Source organism: Thamnophis sirtalis, unplaced genomic scaffold (genome assembly GCF_051295495.1).
Source record: "Thamnophis sirtalis isolate CommonGarterSnake01/CBP01778 unplaced genomic scaffold, rThaSir2_p1.2 scaffold_1, whole genome shotgun sequence".
Taxonomy (NCBI): Eukaryota; Metazoa; Chordata; class Lepidosauria; order Squamata; family Natricidae; genus Thamnophis; species Thamnophis sirtalis.
This window is the reverse complement of record NW_028261381.1, coordinates 175,655,507-175,675,528: the sequence shown is the minus strand read 5'-3', so window position 1 is coordinate 175,675,528 and position 20,022 is coordinate 175,655,507. Positions and strand designations below refer to the sequence as shown.

Sequence of the window (20,022 nt, the reverse complement as noted above, 5' to 3'; positions counted from 1 at the left end):
CTCCCTTCTTCCCTTTTCTTCCATCTCTTCCCTCTTCTCCTCTCCCTTCCTTCTCCTCCCACCTTCCCCTCCCTGCTCCCCTCATCTTCCCTCTCTCCCTTCTTCCTTTCCATCTTCTCTTCTCCCCTCTCCCTCTCTCCCTCCTTCCCTTCCATCTCCTCCTCTTCTTCTTCTTTTTCTTCCTCCCTCCCCTCCCCCTTCCTTCTCTTGGCTTTCTTTCTTGCTTCTCGTTCCCTTTTGCCAAACCTATTAGGAACGGTGTCAATCCCGAAGAGTTTCCTTATTATTTTTCGATTCTATTTATAGTATTTCTAGCCGCCACCATCCCCCGACTCTCGGAGGTTTGCAATAATTGGCAGCACAAACCAGCATTTCAATTAAACGCCCTGTGCGGGCAACTCAAACACACCCAATCCCACGCATCCATCAAAGCAGATACAGTTAAAATAGCCAGGCGATTCTAGTGTCTGTAAAACATCCCGCGGAAAAGTTGCCCCACAGATTAGCCTCATCATCGATACCACCAGGCCTTAGGTGGGGCATTATTAAGTTACATTTAAATCTAAAATTGGCCTGGCCTTCCTCCGTAATCCAAGTGTCAGCGTTCCAAGTATCATGTAAAATTAAATCAGAGTCCAAGGCAAAACGATCCTTAAAGTTCCAATTTAATAAAGCAGGCGTCTTAGCACATCTGTGTTAATCCCAATTCTGGAAATGACATCAGAATCCCACCCAGTTATTCTGCGGAAATACACCAATGAGAGGAGGAGTGGGAAACAGAAGTGAGAAGAAAGATGGGAAGAGAGGGATAGGAGAGAGGGTAAGGGGGGAAGATGAGGAGGATGAGGATAAGGAGGAGTGGAGTGTAGAGAGAGGAGAAGGAGAAAGGAAGGGGAAGTAGAGTAGGAAAGGTGGATGGAGGGAAGATAGAAAGTTGGAGAGAGGTAGAAGAAAGAGGTGTATGGAGAGCAGAAGAGCTAATAATGGGTTTTAATTTTTCTGGGCATTGTTGACAAGAGGAACTGATGTAATTATTATTTAATACTATATGATACTGGCTATGTATAGTATACATGTGAGTGTATGTTATGAAAATGGAAATAAAAAAATATTTCAAAAAAAAAAAAAGAATCGCACCCACTTAAAAGTTCATGATCTTGTCCCCACACCCACAAATCCATCACATGGTCCAATCTTCTTCTTCCACGCTGTCATCTCCATCCAGCTGCTTCCGGTCAGGTGTAAAAGTGCGGAGACAAAAGATGACCTTGGCCTTCTAGAAAAGAATGACAACAACACATTCCACAATCCTACTCCTTTCTATTCCCCCCTCCCATCGACTATACTAATGAAACAGCATAATGAAATAAGAGAAAGTGTGGCAGGCCAAAAATTCTAAAAGGAATATAATTGCAGGCCTGACACCAAGGGATGGAGATTGGGGTGTAATAATGACAACAAAATGATATTGACGATGATATGAAAAATAACAGACTAATTAGAGTTGGAAGGGACCCTGGAGGTCATCTAGTCCAACCCTCCGCTCAAGCAGGAGACCCTACACCATTTCTGACTGATGGCAATCCAGTCTCTTCTTGAAAGCCTCCAGTGGTGAAGCTCCCACAACTTCTATTTCATCGGTTGATTGTTCTCACTGTCAGAAAATTCTTCCTTATTTCTAGGTTGAATCTCTCCTGGTTCAGTTTCCATCCATTATTCCTTGTCTGGCCTTCAGGTGCCTTGGAAAACAGCTTGACCCCCTCCTCCCTGTGGCAGCTGCAACAGGATAAATAGATAGAGGGAGGGAGGGATGAGGGAGGGAGGGAAGGAAGGACGGAGGGAGGGACAGAGGAAAGATGGGTAGAAGAATGAACGGATGGATGAATGGAAGGATGGATGGACAGAGGAACGATAGGTGGAAGGATGGAGGGAGGGATGGAAGGGGCAGAGGAAGGATGGGTAGAAGGATGGGTGGATGGATGAGAGGATGGATGAGAGGATGGATGAGTGGATGGGTGCTGAATGGATGGGGAAGGAACAGAAGGGACGGGTGAGAAGATGGATGGGTGATTGAGTGGCTGCGTGGATAGATGGAAGAAGGGACAGAGGAAGGATGGGGAGAAGGATGGATGAGTTGATAGATGGATAAGATGGATACTGAATAAGATAGATAAATGGATGGATGGACGGATGGATGGATGGATGGATGGACAGAGGAAGGATGGGTAGATGGATGGGTGGATGGATGGATAATATGGATACTGAACAGGATAAATAGATAGAGGGAGAGATGCGGGAGGGAGGGAGGGAGGGAGGGAGGGAATGACAGGTAGAGGAAGGAACAGAGGAAAGGTGGGTAGAAGGATAAATGGATGAATGAATGGAAGGATGGATGGATGGACGGATGAATGGATGGATGGATAGAGGAACGATAGGTGGAAGGATGGATGGAGGGATGGAAGAGGCAGAGGAAGGATGGGTAGAAGGATGGATGAATGGAAGGATGGATGGATGGATGGATGGATGGATGGACGGACGGACGGATGAATGGATGGATAGAGGAACGATAGGTGGAAGGATGGATGGAGGGATGGAAGAGGCAGAGGAAGGATGGGTAGAAGGATGGATGAATGGAAGGATGGATGGATGGAAGGATGGATGGATAGATGGATGGATGGACAGAGGAACAATGGGTGGAAGGATGGATGGAGGGATGGAAGGGGCAGAGGAAGGATGGGTAGAAGGATGGATGAATGGATGGAAGGATGAATACATGGATGGGTGGATGGGGTGGTGGTGGAGGAATGGACGGAGAGAGTCCAAGGAATTCAAAGCTGTTGACTGTTGCAACCTCAACCACATCTCCTGGACTCCTACCTAGCTTTCTCCTTCAGCCCCATCAAATCCTTCCTCTTCAGCTCCCCTTTGAAATGAGGGGAGGGGGGGGGGCAGAAAATCTTCCACAGAAGAACCGATGCAGCTTCCCTGTCTTTCAACCCCCATTATAACCATTTCAGCTAAAGCCCGGACGATGCCCTCCTATCCCCTCCCCACCCGCCCACCAGCCCCGCTTCTAAATTGAGCTTTGAGGGCCACTGAGGAGCTCAGGACCCACAGATTGGGGGTGAGGATAGGGCTGAAACCTTTGGCTTTGCAGAGGACAATTCTGCTTCTTATTTGTCAAATGAATACAAAGCCATCAAGAACTAGGAGCAAAAATTTATTTCTTTATATACATTGTCGGTTTCTTCTAAGACGCAGGATTACGAACGGCTTCCAGTTCTTCCTGACATGGATTTGCCTTAAAAAAAATAATCTTGGAGCCAAATGGAATACAAAATAAACCCTTTTTTGTGATGGTCACGGGGGCAGGGAAGAAGAAATAGTAACTACCATTCAAAGTTTGCCATCTCACAGAGCAGGAGTCTCCAAAATTGGCAACTTTGAGACTTTGTGGACTTCAACTCCCAGAATTCCCCAGCCCGCCAGGGAATTCTGGGAGTTGAAGTCCACAAGCCTCAACGTTGCCGAGTTAGCCAATTCTCTTTCTCTAGGCCGCAGATACGTGGCAGGCTAGGGAATTCTGGGAGTTGAAGTCCACAAGCCTCAAAGTTGCCGAGTTAGCCAATTCTCTTTCTCTAGGCCGCAGATACGTGGCTGGCTGGGGAATTCTGGGAGTTGAAGTCCACAAGCCTCAACGTTGCCGAGTTAGCCAATTCTCTTTCTCTAGGCTGCAGATACGTGGCTGGCTGGGGAATTCTGGGAGTTGAAGTCCACAAGCCTCAAAGTTGCCAAGTTAGCCAATTCTCTTTCTCTAGGCCGCAGATACGTGGCTGGCTGGGGAATTCTGGGAGTTGAAGTCCACAAGCCTCAACGTTGCCGAGTTAGCCAATTCTCTTTCTCTAGGCCGCAGTTACGTGGCAGGCTGGGGAATTCTGGGAGTTGAAGTCCACAAGCCTCAACGTTGCCGAGTTAGCCAATTCTCTTTCTCTAGGCCGCGGATACCTGGCTGGCTGGGGAATTCTGGGAGTTGAAGTCCACAAGCCTCAAAATTGCCATTTTGGAGACCCCAGGCCTAGAGAAATTGGTTCCTAAAATTTAACATTCTTGGGCTAATGAATTTTCATCTCACCCAAAATGTTTTGAAGGTGAGAAGAAGGTGGATTCCTAGCGGAAGGAAGAATTTTGGAAGAAGAAGAGCAAGGGAAGGCAAGACAAGGACTGTTGACTTGCAACAGTTCGTTTAATGACCAGGTTTCAGGTTTATTGGGATTTATATGCCGCCCTTTTCCCTGAGGGAACACAGCACTGAAAAAAGTGACACAGGATCGTTTTTCACACTTGCGCCCATGGTCACGTGATCAGAAGTCAGCCGCTTGGCCACTGACTCGTATTTATGACGGTTCCAGTTTCCCGGAGTCACCTGATCCTCTCTGGCAACCATCTGGCCAGCAAAGTCAATGGGGAAGTCAGATTCACTTAGCAACCATGGAATTAATTTAACCTCTGCCCTGATTCACTTAACAACCATGGCAAGGAAGGTGGCAAAATGGGGCAAACTCCACTTAACAACTGTCTCGCTTTGCGACGGAAATTTTGGGCTCAATCATGGTCGGAGGTTGAGCGCTACCACGAATATCTTTCATAGTTTTAGGAAAAGGGACCTCTGGCCATTTTATAACAGAATAATAGAGTTGGAAAGGACTAGAGGTGGGTTTCATATTTTGTAACCACCAGTTTCCTGGGCACCCACACACCCGCCCGCTTCGGGCTCGTTCCACACATGCGCCCCCTTCTGCGTATGTGCCCGGCCTTCCGCGCATGCAAGGTGCGGAAGAGCCAAGGTGGCGCAGTGGTTAAAAGCAGCACTGCAGGCTACTGCTAGATCAGCAGGTCAGCGGTTCAAATCTCACCGGCTCAGGGTTGACTCAGCCTTCCATCCTTCCGAGGTGGGTAAAATGAGGACCCAGATTGTTGGGGGCAATATGCTGACTCTCTGTAAACCACTTTGAAGCGGTATATAAGTCTACTGCTAAGTCTACTGCTATTGCTATATGCACCAGTTGTGGGATTCAGCCAGTTCGCACCTATTCGGGAGAACCGATTGTTAACTTTCTAAGCAGTTCGGAGAACCGGTTGTTGGAAGAAGTCTAATTTTGTTTTTTTCCCACTTCACAGGGCTAATCCTGTAAGGAAGGCAGGAAGGAAACACTCCTGCGCTGAGATAGCGCAGTGTGCAGTACTGCAGGCCACTTCAGCTGAGTGTTATCTGCAGTTCAGCGGTTCAAATCTCACCGGCTCAAGGTCGACTCAGCCTTCCATCCTTCCGAGGTGGGTGAAATGAGGACCCAGACTGTGGGGGCGATATGCTGACTCTGTAAACCGCTTAGAGAGGCCCTATGAAGCGGTATATAAGTCTAACTGCTATTGCTACTGCTATTGGTGCTGTTTCTAGCCTAATCTTTGTTGCCCTGCTTACAGAAACTGCCTCTCCGGTTAACCCTTGTTACCATTGTAACAGCTAAGGCGAAGCGCCCATTGACGTGAATGACGTTGAGTTGGCCACGCCCACCCAGTCACATGACTAACGAGCCCCCGCCTACCCAGCTGGTCATTAGGGCAGAGAACCGGTTGTTAAATTACTTGAATCCCCACCACTGGCATGCACCCATCGTCAAAAACGTGCCTAAATTGGACGGCATTGGGCCGGGGCGAATGGGCAGGCCCACCCACAATTTCTGCTATCGGTTCGGGCAGAGCAATCCAAACCGGCTGAATACCACTGCTACATACTGACAGCCCAAGGATAGGCTCCCCACAAGGTCCTCCGATCCAGTGGGAAAATACTCCGATTGGCCGAGCTATTTGACGGCTCCCTATAAAAGGGCTAGCTTTCAGCCACGCCAGTTGCTGGCTGAGGAACTCTGGGAGTTGAAGTCCACAGGTCTTAAAGTTGCCAAGGTTGGAGACCACTGATCTAGTCCAACCTTGTTTTGCGTGATGGATGGATGGGGTAGAGGCGGGGACTGGGAGAAAGGAGGAGGAGCTTAGGAAAAGGCAACTCACACAGGACTCCCGAGCTGGATGTCTCATTTTCATTCTTTAATTCATCCGTCCGTTCATCCGTTCATCATATTTCCACCCCATCCATCTCACCTAAGTGTCTCTGGGCAGCTTACAATAAAATTTTATTTTACAAATTGGCTTATTTGGCAGGCGTCTTTTGGACGCGAGTCAGATAGATTAATGCCTTGATCGAAGCCAGAAAGAGGCCGTTTTCCTTGCCAAAGATCAATCCTTGACAAGGACAGAAAAATAAAAAAAATAAATTGAGCTGAGTCTATATTCTGCCTTTCGATGGGCCAGATCTTTCAGGGCCTCGGGAGGCACCTGATCTTTGGTGACACTCACCACCATTTCCTCTACCCTGGGAATTGCGGTTCCAAACTTCGCTCCTGATAGCAAAGTTTCTCAACCTTAGCAAGTTGTGTGTGGACTTCAACTCCCAGAATTCCTCAGCTAGCATGTTGAGAATTTTAACTCCCAGAATTCCCCAGCCAGCAGATTTTGGACTTCAACTCCCAGAATTTCTCAGCTAGCATGTGGAGGATTTTAACTCCCAGAATTCCCCAGGCAACGATTTGTGGACTTCAATTCCCAGAATTCGCAGCCAGCAGATTTTGACTTCAACTCCCAGAATTTCTCAGCTAGCATGTGGAGGATTTTAACTCCCAGAATTCCTCAGCTAGCATGTTGAGAATTTTAACTCCCAGAATTCCCCAACCAGCAGATTTTGGACTTCAACTCCCAGAATTTCTCAGCTAGCATGTGGAGGAATTTAACACCCAGAATTCCCCAGCCAGCATGTTGAAGACTTCAACTCCCAGAATTCGCCAGGCAACGATTCGTGGACTTCAATTCCCAGAATTCGCAGCCAGCAGATTTTGACTTCAACTCCCAGAATTCCTCAGCTAGCAAGATGAGGATTTCAACTCCCAGAATTCCTCAGCGAGCAGTTTGTGGGCTTCAACTCCCAGAATTCCTCAGCCAGCCGTTTGTGGACTTCAACTCCCAGAATTCCTCAGCCAGCATGATGAGTTCAACTCCCAGAATTCCTCAGCCAGCATGATGAGTTCAACTCCCAGAATTCCCCAGCCAGCAATTTGTGGACTTCAACTCCCAGAATTCCTCAGCCAGCATGATGAGGATTTCAACTCTCATAATTCCTCAGCCAGCAGTTTGTGGACCTCAACTCCCAGAAGTTAGTAACCCAGTTGTTAAGCGAATCTGGCTTCCCCATCGACTTTGCTGGTCAGAAGGCTGTGAAAGGAGCAGTGGTGGGTCACCATTATTTTGACAACCAGTTCGCTCATGTGCCATGCACGCTCGTGCGCGTGCATAACACTTCTGCACATGCACAGAAGCATCCTGGCGGGTGGACAGAGCCTCCCACCACCGCCACTACTGATTTGCCCGATCTGGAAAGGAGGTGACGTGATCCTGGGACACTGAAACCGTTGTAAATACGAGCCAGTTGCCAAAGCACCTGAATTTTGAGTGCATGACCCTGGGAATGCTTCAATGTAGAAACGTGTAGAAACCGGTCCTAAGTCACTTTTTTCCAGTGCTGTGGAAACATGTAGGCAGATGTGTACGCCATGTGTGTGAGCAAAGTGCATGCGCCGAAGGCTGCACGCATGCGCGGAAGGCATTTGCGAACCGGTGGTAAACTTATGTGTATCCCGCCGCTGGTCAAGGACTCTATTCCGTAAGCACCCACCTTTGCAGGGATGCGCCTGGCTCCCTTCAGGAATCCAAGCTATGGATGCCGTAAGGATGAGTCAGCATCAGGACTCGTTCCTTATCTCCGAGACTCCAAAGGCAGGAAAAGAGATAACGTTGATTCTCAACAACTGGGCCCGTAACAATGTTAACCTCATATGTGGCTTGTTAGAAAAGCAGACAAGAAGGGAAGCAGCCTGTCAGGGAACCAAATCTTGATACTTACAAAATGGAACAAAATGAAACTCTGGCAGATCTCTTGGGGAAAGGTGTATCTGGGGAGGGAGGGGGGGAGAGGAAGAATTCCCAGTGGTTCTGTATTTCGTATCCTTTCTGGCTTCAATTTGCTAACATCCATTTTGGATTTTATCCAAAGAATGCCTATCACAAACATATTCCTTGAGCTAGAATATTTGAATGGATTAAGATGGAGAGACTAACATACAGTAGGTAGATGATGGATGAGAGATAGATAGATGATCGATATAGATAGATGATAGATAGATAGATAGATAGATAGATAGATAGATAGATAGATAGATAGATAGATAGATAGATAGACAGACAGACAGACAGACAGACAGACAGACAGACAGACAGACAGAGAAAGATAGACAGACAGAAAGACAGACAGAAATAGATACACACATAAATGATAATAGATGAGAGATAGATGAGAGATAAATTGATTGATAGAGATAGGCAAATAGACAGACAGAGACATAGTGTAGATACAAGCAACATGGTTATAGTCATAAGTGGAAAGAGATAGGTAATAGGAAGGAAGAGAATAATAATAGTAATTCAGTCTTAATATATAATTTGATAATTAGGATATAGATGATAGATAGATAGATAGATAGATAGATAGATAGATAGATAGATAGATAGATGGATGGATGGATGGATGGATGGATGGATGGATGGATGGATGGATAGATAAATAATGAGAGAGATGGTAGATTGATAGATGATAGATGATAGATAGATAGATAGATAAATGATAGATAGATAGATAGATAGATAGATAGATAGATAGATAGATGATAGATAGATAGATAGATAGATAGATAGATAGATAGATAGATAATGAGAGAGATGGTAGATTGATAGATGGTAGATAGATAGATAGATGAAAGATAGATAGATAGATAGATAGATAGATAGATAGATAGATAGATAGATACATGATAGATAGATAGATAGATAGATAGATAGATAGATAGATAGATAGATAGATAGATAGATAGGCTGAGGTAGTTGCTGCCAGAGTCACAATGGACGACTCTGCTTAGTGCTTAACTGTTCAAAAAAGTCTCTAACAAAGTGCCCCCTACAGGAGGAGGCGGGAGAACCACTTGCCTCATTTAGTCTATCTTTATGATCACTCGAGCAAAGTTAAGCAAGGGTTAAAAACCGAAAAATTCCTTATGTAGATGAGGCACTTGGTTCTCTTGCCTCCTCCTGTAGAGGGCGCTTTTTTTAGAGGCATTTTTTAAACAGTTAAGCAGAGTCATCCATTGGGGGCTCTGGCAGCAGCTAACCCAGCCTGACCTCAGCAGCTCTTGCCTTTTTCCTTTTACATTTTTACATTTTCATCATGGCAGACAAGAGCAGAGTTGAAATCCTCTGTGAAAGAGCTGGAAAAGGTATGTGGGTCAGAGGGGGGGAGGGATTCAAAATTAATGCAATTTGTAAGTAATTGCATTATTGTAAGTAGTGTGTGTGTGTGTGTGTTTTACCCGTCTCTGCTGGCGTGCGGGCTGGCACTTTTTTTATGTTGGACATAGTGGCAGTGCTTTTGGACATAGTGGGACGCCTCTATGGCGGACATAGCGGAAGGGCTTTTGGACGCCCTGCCGCTGTGTCCACCATAGAGGCATCTTACCTCTATGGTGGACACAGCGCCAGGGCATCCAAAAGCATCCCGTCTCTATGTCGGAAACAGCGGCAAGGCTTTTGGACACCCCGGTGCTGTGTCTGCCGCAAGGCGGAATGTCTCTATGTTGGACATAGCAACAAGGGTGGCTTTTGCCTCTAGCGCCGGGGCGACAGGACAAAAGCTGCTCTGCTGCCACGGTGCTAGAGGCAAAAGCCACCCTTGTTGCTATGTCCAACATAGAGGCGTCCCGCCTCTATGGCAGACACAGCGCTGGGGCGGCAGAGTGGCTTTTGCCCGCTTGCCTCACCAACCATAAACCTCACCGCACATCACTGATATGTAGATAGGTAGAGAAAAATGATGATAGATGATAGATGATAGATGATAGATAGAGATAGGTAGGTAGGTAGGTAGGTAGGTAGGTAGGTAGGTAGGTAGGTAGGTAGGTAGATAGATAGATAGATAGATAGATAGATAGATAGATAGATAGATAGATAGATAGATAGATAGATAGATAGATAGATAGATAGATAGAGATAGATGATAGATAGATAAATAGATGATTGATAGAAGAGATAGATGATAGATAGATGATAGATAGATAGATAGATAGATAGATAGATAGATAGATAGATAGATAGATAGATAGATAGATAAATAGATAGATAGATAGATAGAGATAGATGATAGATAGATAGATAGATAGATAGATAGATAGATAGATAGATAGATAGATAGATAGATAAGATAGATATTTTGATTGATTATATAAGTAGGTAGGTAGAGGCATAGATGATAATAGATGATAAGGTCATGAAATGTCTGCAAGAAAACAGCCAAACTCAAAGAGCACCAAGGTCTCTCCTCCACCTCCTCCTCCTCCTCTGCCTCTTCTGCCTCTTCCCTGCACATCCTACCCCCTTTGAACACTGATGACATTACCTGGTTGGGTCATGAAACGTCTGGAAGAAAACCACCAAGCTCAGAGGGCACCAAGGACATCACTGTTCAACCCAGAGCTATAAATATTCCCTTCTCTCTGTTTCCTGTTTGCAAAGCATTTCTAGGAAGCTCGCGATTCCCCCTTTTAGACCCCAGATGATGTCGGCATAGCTGGGCGCAGTCTTCCTATACCGTATAACGAGGACCAGGCCCGTTCGATATTTAGTTTCGTAGAGAATTCTAGTAAGCAGGTGCTCTCGGAGGCTGCACTATCCGTAAATAAATGATGCTCTCTTTCCCCTTGGCATCCATTTGATCTTTTGCCTTTGTGCTACGAATCAGATCAAACGTGGCTTTTAAATAATCTTGTTGAAAGCGTATCCTCCTATTAAAAATAAAAACGGGTAAATGTATTTTTGCTGCACATTTGCATTTAAATAAGTGATTTTGCCGTGTTTGTTTCACAAAGTCTAAACAGCCTCCAAACTTCATTCATATGTATGGATTCATCCAAAAAATGTCGAGGCTCTCTTTAAATCTGCAGCGTTTCCTGGAAGGATCAGATGCTCCTACAAAGGATCCCGAAATACATCTGGAGATTTTATTTTATTTTATATATTTTAATTTATTTACTTTACATTTTATTTTATTTTATTTTACTTTACTTTACTTTATTTTATATTTTATTTTATTTTACTTTATTTTACTTTCATTTTATTTTATTTATTTGAATTTACTTTACTTTACTTTATTTTACTTTACTTTACTTTATTTTATTATATATTTTATTTTACTTTACTTTATTTTATATTTTATTTTACTTTTATTTTATTTTATTTATTTGAATTTACTTTATTTTACTTTACTTTTTTATTGTATATTTTATTTTACTTTACTTTACTTTATTTTATATTTTATTTTATTTTACTTTATTTTACTTTTATTTTATTTTATTTATTTGAATTTACTTTACTTTATTTTACTTTACTTTATTTTATTATATATTTTATTTTACTTTACTTTATTTTATATTTTATTTTATTTTACTTTATTTTACTTTTATTTTATTTTATTTATTTGAATTTACTTTACTTTATTTTACTTTACTTTACTTTACTTTATCATGTATTTTATTTTACTTTACTTTATTTTACTTTTATTTTATTTATTTTACTTTACTTTACTTTATTTTATATTTTATTTTATTTTACTTTATTTTACTTTTATTTTATTTTATTTTACCTTACTTTACATTTTATTTTATTTCATCTCATCTCACTTTAATTTACTTTATTTTATTTATTTTTTAAAATTACAGTAAAGGTAGTCCTCAACTTACAACAGTTCATTTAGTGACTGTTTGAAGTGATGGCAGGTTTGAAAAAAGAGACGTGACTGTTTTTCACACTTAACGACCATTGCAACATTGCTGCAGTCCCGTGATCAAAATTCAGACAGTAGGGAACTGACTCATATTTACAAAGGTTGCAGTGTCCCGGGGTCACGCGACCCCCTTTTGCGACCTTCTGATGAACAAAGTCAAGGGGGGGGGAGAGCCAGATTTGTTTAACAACCGGGTTACTCACTAAACAGCTAACGATGGTGGCAAGAAAAGTAAAAAAAAATGGGGGGGAAACTCACTTTGCAAATGTTTCACTTAACAACAGGAATGTTGGGCTCCATTTTGGTCATGTCGAGGACTATCTATGCAGGTGGGATCTGTTCTTCATCCAGCTGTGTTCTGGTTATATGCAATTGGAATCAACATGCCTCAGAAGGAAGAGAATCAGCAGACCAGGAGGGAGCCAAGAAATGTCCAGATTGCTTCTTATTTGCTCTCCAAAATTGAGCATAGAATCCAACGTAGAATCCTAGGGCTGGAAGGGACCTCGGAGGTCTTCTAGCCTCACCCCCTGCTCAAAGCTGGCCAAAGGTTTGTCCAGTCTGTTCTTGAAAGCCTCCAGTGACCTTGGGAGACCAGACGAATAGATGCTGCCTGTGGAATGGTCAGATAAGAGGCCGCTTATCCCTCAGATGCATAAGGAAAAGGCTGTCGAGTGGGAGAACGGTCCTTTCAGTCTTGTAAGAGGAGGAGGAAGAGGAGGAGGAGGAGGAGGAGGAGGAGGAGGAGGAGGAGGAGGAGGAGGAGGAGGAGGAGGAGGAGGAGGATATTCCTTCCTTCATTATTCCTTATTTCCTGTTCTGTTCTGTTCCGTTTCATTCCATTCCATTGCTTCTTTATTTTCTATTCTGCTCCGTTCCATTCAATTTCTTCTTTATTTTCTGTTTTGTTCTGTTCCGTTCCATTCCGTTCCATTTCATTCCTTCTTTATTCTCTATTCTGTTTTGTTCTCTTCCATTCCATTTCATTCCTTCTTTATTCTCTGTTCTGTTCTGTTCCGCTCCATTCCATTCCATTGCTTCTTTATTTTCTATTCTGCTCCGTTCCATTCAATTTCTTCTTTATTTTCTGTTTTGTTCTGTTCCGTTCCATTCCGTTCCATTTCATTCCTTCTTTATTCTCTATTCTGTTTTGTTCTGTTCCGTTCCATTTCATTCCTTCTTTATTCTCTGTTCTGTTCTGTTCCGCTCCATTCCGTTCCATTCCATTCCTTCTTTATTTTCTGTTCTGTTCTGTTCCGCTCCATTCCGTTCCATTCCATTCCTTCTTTATTTTCTATTCCATTCTGTTGTTCTGTTCTGTTTCGTTCTGTTCCATTCCATTCCTTCATTCTATTCTATTCTATTCTATTCTATTCTATTCTATTCTATTCCATTCCATTCCATTCCATTCCATTCCATTCCATTCCATTCCTTCTCTATTCTATTCCATTCCTTCTCTATAATAGAATAGAATAGAATAGAATAGAATAGAATAGAATAGAATAGAATAGAATAGAAGAGCCGAGGTGGCGCAGTGGTTAGGGTGCAGTACTGCAGGCCACTTCAGCTGACTGTTATCTGCAGTTCAGCGGTTCTAATCTGACCGGCTCAAGGTTGACTCAGCCTTCCATCCTTCCGAGGTGGGTGAAATGAGGACCCAGACTGTGGGGGCGATATGCTGACTCTGTAAACGGCTTAGAGAAGGCTGAAAGCCCTATGAAGCGGTATATAAGTCTCACTGCTATTGCTATTGCTATTGCTATTGCTATTGCTATTGCTATTGCTATTGCTATTCCATTCCATTCTATTCCATTCTTTCTCTATTCTATTCCTTCTATATTCCATTCCATTCTAAAATTTTATTTTCCGTGGTGGGGACATGACTTAATTTTTGGGAAGAGGAGAAAGAGAGAAACACAGACACACAGACACACACGAACAGACACACACGAACAGAGACAAGGCGTTTTCTTCCATTTATTAGGGATGTGTGCGTCGGAATAAATCTTACCTGTTTTACTTTCCAATTCGCAGAGATATTTCCTCCCGGAAAGAGTTATGACTCAAGTTTTAATAAAATATCAAGGCATAAATTTGCAGCTCGCCTTGAGGAAGGGAGGGGGGGGATATGGAAATGGAGAAAAAGTCTGAGCTTTTGACTTTCTCTCTCTCTCTCTCTCCCCCCACCTCTCTTTCAGCCCAAATATCTACTTTCCTAAAAAAAAAAGAGAGAGAGAGAAGAAAAAGAGAGAAGCAGATTTCTGCTGCTTCAATCCAGTACTGGAAGGACCGTCACCCCATCTCAGGGAGTGCTCCAAAAACACAAGTAGTCCTCGACTTATAACAGTTCATTTAGTGACCGTTTAAAGTTAGAACAGCATTGAAAAAAGTGACGTATGATTGTTTTTCACACTTAACAACCGTGGCGGCCTTCTCGTGGTCACATGATCAAAATTCAGGTGCCTGGCAACCGACTCGTGTTTATGACGGTCGCACTGTCCGGGGGCCGACACAAACCCCTTTTGCGACCTTCTGATGTGCAAAGTCAATGGGGAAGACAGATTCACTTAATGACCGTGTTACTGACTGAACGACCGCAGGGATTCTCTTCGCCACAGTTACCAGAAAGGTGGCAAAATGGGGTGAAATTTGGCAGTCTTGCCTAACGGAAACGGAAATTTTGCCCTCCGTGGTGGTCGTAATTCAAGGACTGGCTGCTTTTGGATGAGGGGGACCTGGGTTCAAATCCTCCTGAGCCATGGGAGCCCCTTGTAGGATTGTGTGCCGGTCCTAACACACCTCACAAGACTGTTGTTGGTACCAAAAAATATCAAAAATAATTAAATCAATCTTGGGCCTAGCTAGAACATGGAAAAAGAAGGCTATTGAGTCTATTAAAAAAACTGTATGAATATCACAGCAATTATAGTATTTCTCAACATTGGCAGCTTTAAGGGGCTTGGACTTCAATTCCCAGAATTTCCTCAATCAACTCCATGGGTTTTAAAGCATGCTGGCTGGGGAATTCTGGGATTTGAAGTAAACAGGTCTTAAAACTTGCTGGCTGGGGAATTGTGGGAGTTGAAGTCCACCCATCTTAAAGCCTGCTGGCTGGGGAATTCTGGGAGTTGAACTCCAAATGGTTTAAAGCCTGCTGGCTGGGGAATTCTGGGAACTGAAGTCCACCCATCTTAAAGCCTGCTGGCTGGGGAATTCTGGGAGTTGAAGTCCACCCATCTTAAAGCCTGCTGGCTGGGGAATTCTGGGAGTTGAAGTCCACCCATCTTAAAGCCTGCTGGCTGGGGAATTCTGGGAGTTGAAGTCCACCCATCTTAAAGCCTGCTGGCTGGGGAATTCTGGGAGTGGAAGTTCACCCATCTTAAAGCCTGCTGGCTGGGGAATTCTGGGAGTTGAAGTCCACCCATCTTAAAGCATGCTGGCTGGGGAATTCTGGGAGTTGAAGTCCACCCATCTTAAAGCCTGCTGGCTGGGGAATTCTGGGAACTGAAGTCCACCCATCTTAAAGCCTGCTGGCTGGGGAATTCTGGGAACTGAAGTCCACCCATCTTAAAGCATGCTGGCTGGGGAATTCTGGGAATTGGAGTTCACACACCATAAAAGTTGCTATGTGAAGAATTCTGGAAACTGAAGTCCTCACATCTTAAAGCAAGCTTGCGGAGGAATTATGGGAATTGTGGTCCACCCATCTTAACCAGTCCACCAAGTTTGAGAAGCAATTCGATAGATTTAAAATTTAGGATATCTGAACATGTCATGTTTTCCCACTGGGGTCATTAAAAGCAGTTGTTAGCAACAACCAGGATCAATCAAAGCATCCGAGCTGCGACGAAACAAACCAAGATCTAATTTTCCTTAGGCCCGGAGTGGCAACTGACCCAGTTTATCATCCTGAAGGAAGAAACCTTGGAGAATTTTTTTTGTCTCACTCTCTATCACAAAGAAAACCCCACCTTCCTATTTAAGCTGGTTTTTATTTTATTGGAAGGCTTCGCTTTGATCTCCTGCCTCTCTCTTCTCTCGCTGCACCTGTTTCCATTTTTATAGCATTGAATTTATTCATTTGAAATTTTTATAGTATTTTCCATGGGCTTTTAATTGCTGCGAGCCGGCCTCAGCGGCACTTGGGGGAGCCGCGGATATAAATGGAATAAAAAAGAACAGAGCAAAAATAAACCGGCAGAGTGCTTTTGAGAAAGGAAGGTGTAAACATGTAAATAAACAGCCATTTCTCTCTCACCCCCCACAAACAATCTTCTCGCCAGCTATAATAATAATAATAATACAAAAATACAGAATATAGAATCATAGGGGTGGAAGGCACCTCAGAGGTCTTCTAGTCCAACCCCTGCTCAAGATAAGAGACCTTTTATATACAATACATACAATACAATCAGAATAGAGCTGGAAGGGACCTTGGAGGTCTTCTAGTCCAACCCCCTGCTCAAACAGAGACTCTATACCATTTCAAACAGGTGGTTGTCCACTCTCTTCTTAAAGACTTCCAGTGTTGTAGCATCCACAGCTTCTGGTGGCAAGCTGTTCCACTGGTAAATTGTCCTCAATTGTTTCTCAATTCCAGGTTGCTTCTCTCCTTGATGAGTTTCCCTCCGAGTGTCACAGGAGTGGGTTTCTGGTACCGGTTCACTGCATGCATGCCGGCTGCACATTCCTCGCTCATGCGCAGTTGACTGTAAATTGTTCTGAGCATGCGCAGAAACATGCCAGCAATGGCAGAAGAGACCGGGTAACTGGTTCAGGGGCGTGGCCAGCCTGCGGGTCCTGCAACCCAGGCCAAATCACCACTACCGGTTCGGCCGAACTGGGAGCAACCCACCGCTGGAGTGTTAGAAGAAATGTCCCTCTGGGTTCAGTTCCAAGTGGGGAAAAAGACACTGGATTCATGGAAGTTGCTTAGAAAGAAGGTTTTATTGATGATGGACAGGACCACATGGTTTGAGGTGGTCCTGGGCGAAAAAGGGAATTGATCAGAGGTGTGTTGCTCCTGGTTTGGCCCAGATCAGGCAAACCAGTAGTAGCGGCGTTGGGAGGCTCCACCCACCCGCCTGGACGCTTCTGCACATGCGTTACACGTGAGCGCACTCGAACCAGGAGTGAAAAAATTGTCAACCCACCAATGGTGGGTTTCAAAATTTTTTAGAACCACTTCTGTAGGTGTGGCCTGCTTTGTGGGAGTGGCTTGCCAGCCATGTGACCGAGTGGGAGTTGCTTTCCAGCCATGTGACCGAATGGAAGTGGCTTGCCGGCCATGTGACCGAGTGGGAGTGGCCTGCCAGTCATGTGACCAAGTGGAAGTGGCTTGCCAGCCATGTGACTGAGTGGGAGTGGCTTGGCAGTCAAGTGACTGGGTGGGTGTGGCCAACTTGTAAAATGTGGTGAAACTCACTTAACAATGCTCTTGCTTAGCACCCCTTTTCACACGGGTGACCGTGGCAACATCCCATGGTTAAGTGACCGAAGTTCAGACGGTTGGCAACTGAATCATATTTATGACGGTCGCAGTGTCCCGGCGGGGGTCACGTGATCCCATTTTGTGACCACCTGACAAGCAAAGTCAACAGGGAAGCCGGATTCGCTTAACGACTGTGTCACTCACTTAACAACTGCAGGGATTCACTTAACAACTGTGGCAAGGAAGGCTGTAAAATGTGGGTGGGGAAACTCACTTAATAATTGTCTCTCATAGCCACAGAAACTTTGAGTCCATTGTGGTCGTAAGTCGAGGACTACCTGTGACTTCGCACTAGTGTGTGGTGTGAAGAGAGCCACAGGAGAGGGCGTCATTTAAATTGCATCTCGCTGATCGATTGACCCGGGAAGCTCCGCATTAGGGCCGAGACTTTTATGATTGCCAAATATAAAAAATGTGCTTGATATTCTTATTGCATGCCCTCTAAACACACAATCTCATTTCATTGTTTTATGGCCCTGGTTTATTTCTTCTCGTGTTTGCTATAAATTAGTAATGGAGAAGTCTGGTGGAGGTTTTTTTTTTCTCTCTCTCTCTCTCTTAAAGGGGTTACAAGAAATGAATGAGGAATTGGCGAGAGAGGGAGAGAGAGAGAGAGAGAGAGACAGACAGACAGACTGACAGACAGACATAGAGAAAAAGAAAGAGACAGTCAGAAAGAGAAAGAGAGAAAGAGAGAGACAAAGGAAGAGAGAAAGAGACAGACAAAAAGAAAGAGAGGAGAGAGAGAGAGAAAGAGGAAGAGAAAAAGAGATGGAGAGAGACAGAGAGAAAGAGAGAGAAAGAGGGAAAGGGAGAGAGACAGACAGAGAACAAGAAAGAGAGAGACAGAGAGAGAAAGAGAGAGAAAGAGGAAGAGAGAAAGAGATGGAGAGAGATAGAGAGAAAGAGACCGAGAGAGGGAAAGGGAGACAGACAGACAGAGAACAAGAAAGAGAGAGACAGAGAGAAAGAGAGAGACAGAGGAAGAGCGAAAGGGAAAAAGAGAGAGGAGGGGAGGGAGAAAGAGAGAGAAATAAAGAGAGACAGAGAGAGGGAGGGAGGGGGAGAGAAAGAGACAGAGAGAGGGAGAGAAAGAGAGAGACAGAGGAAGAGCAAAAAAGAAAAAGAGGGGGGGAGGGAAAAAAGAGAAAAATAGAGAGAGACAGAGACAGAGAGTGGGGGAGGGGGGAGGAGAGAGAAAGAGACAGAGAGAGGGAAAGGGAGAGAAAGACAGACAGAGAACAAGAAAGAGAAAAAGAGAGAGACAGAGGAAGAGCGAAAGGGAAAAAGGGAGAGAGGGAGGGGGAGGGAGAAAGAGAGAAAATAAAGAGAGAGACAGAGAGAGGAGGGTCGAGAGAGAGAGAGACAGAGAGAGGAAAAGGGAGAGAAAGACAGACAGAGAACAAGACAGAGAGAGACAGAGAGAGACAGAGGAAGAGCGAAAAGGAAAAAGGGAGAGAGGGAGGGAGAAAGAGAGAAAATAAAGAGAGAGACAGAAAGAGAGAGAGAGAGAGGAGGGTGGATAGAGAAAGAGACAGAGAGGGAAAGGGTGAGAAAGACAGAGAACAAGAAAGAGAGAGACAGAAAGAGACAGAGGAAGAGCGAAAGGGAAAAAGGGAAAGGGAGGGAGAAAGAGAGAAAATAAAAAGAGAGAGACAAAGAGGGAGGGAGAGAGAAAGAGACACAGAAAAAGAAAGAGGGAGACAGACAGAAAGAGAGAGAGAGAGACAGAGGTAAAGAGACAGAGAGGGAAAGACACAGAGAGAAGAAAGACAGACAGAGCCAGAGTGAGAAATAGTGAGAGAGACAGCGACTGAGAGGTGGGGGGAGAAAATGGGAGAGAGATAGGGAGAGGGCGGGAGAGAGAAAGAGAGAAAGAGAGAGAGGGGGAAAGAGAGAGAGACAGAGATAAAGAGACAGAGAGGGAGAGAAAGGGAGAGAGAGGGAGAGGAAGAGAAAGAGAGGGGGAAAGGCTTTATAAATAGGAATGGGGATCCTATTGCATAGGTCTCAGCCCCATAAAATAGGACAAAATTAGCTCTCCAGGGAAGCTAAAACTCCTTTGATTGTGATTTGCTTCATAACGAAATGAAGCTTTACCTGCCCTCCCGGTGAATCAGGGCGGTGTTGTCTGAGCTGCTTCTGAATGGCTGTTCGGTGTCGGCAGCCACAACTGTGCAATCAAAACCCACCACTTTGTACGCTGACATGACAGGAAACTTCACAAAGGCCGAGTGGAGAATCACACACACACACACAAAAAAACCCTCAGTAATTGGTGGCTGACTTACATTGTTCAAGAATGTAAGCTCCGTCTCCTTCTCCTCCCCCCCTTCCTTTCTTCTCTTTCTCCTCTCCCTCATTCTCCTTCTTCTTCTTCTTTTCCTCCTCCTGGTCCTCCCGTGGTACCTTGCTCAACAGTAGTAACTGTGAGAGGGGTCTTGGAGTCCTAGTGGATAACCATTTAAATAGGAGCCAGCTGTGTGCAGCAGCTGCCAAAAAAGCCAACACAGTTCTAGGCTGCATAAACAGAGGGAGAGGA

The 20,022-nt window shown here is 44.5% G+C and overlaps 1 protein-coding gene across 1 annotated transcript in view; it reads right to left on the bottom strand.

The window, feature by feature from the left end:
• LOC148049875 (uncharacterized) overlaps nucleotides 1–10,390 on the bottom strand; it is a gene marked incomplete at both ends in the record, with an annotated part of 77,703 nt that extends 67,313 nt beyond the window's left edge. Inside the window, 2 exons of the mRNA XM_087703363.1 lie at nucleotides 2,178–2,684; nucleotides 10,260–10,390. Of these exons, the coding sequence (XP_087559489.1) occupies nucleotides 2,178–2,684; nucleotides 10,260–10,390 (638 nt within the window). The remainder of the gene's footprint in view (nucleotides 1–2,177; nucleotides 2,685–10,259) is intronic.
• Between the last annotated feature and the right edge of the window lie 9,632 nt (nucleotides 10,391–20,022).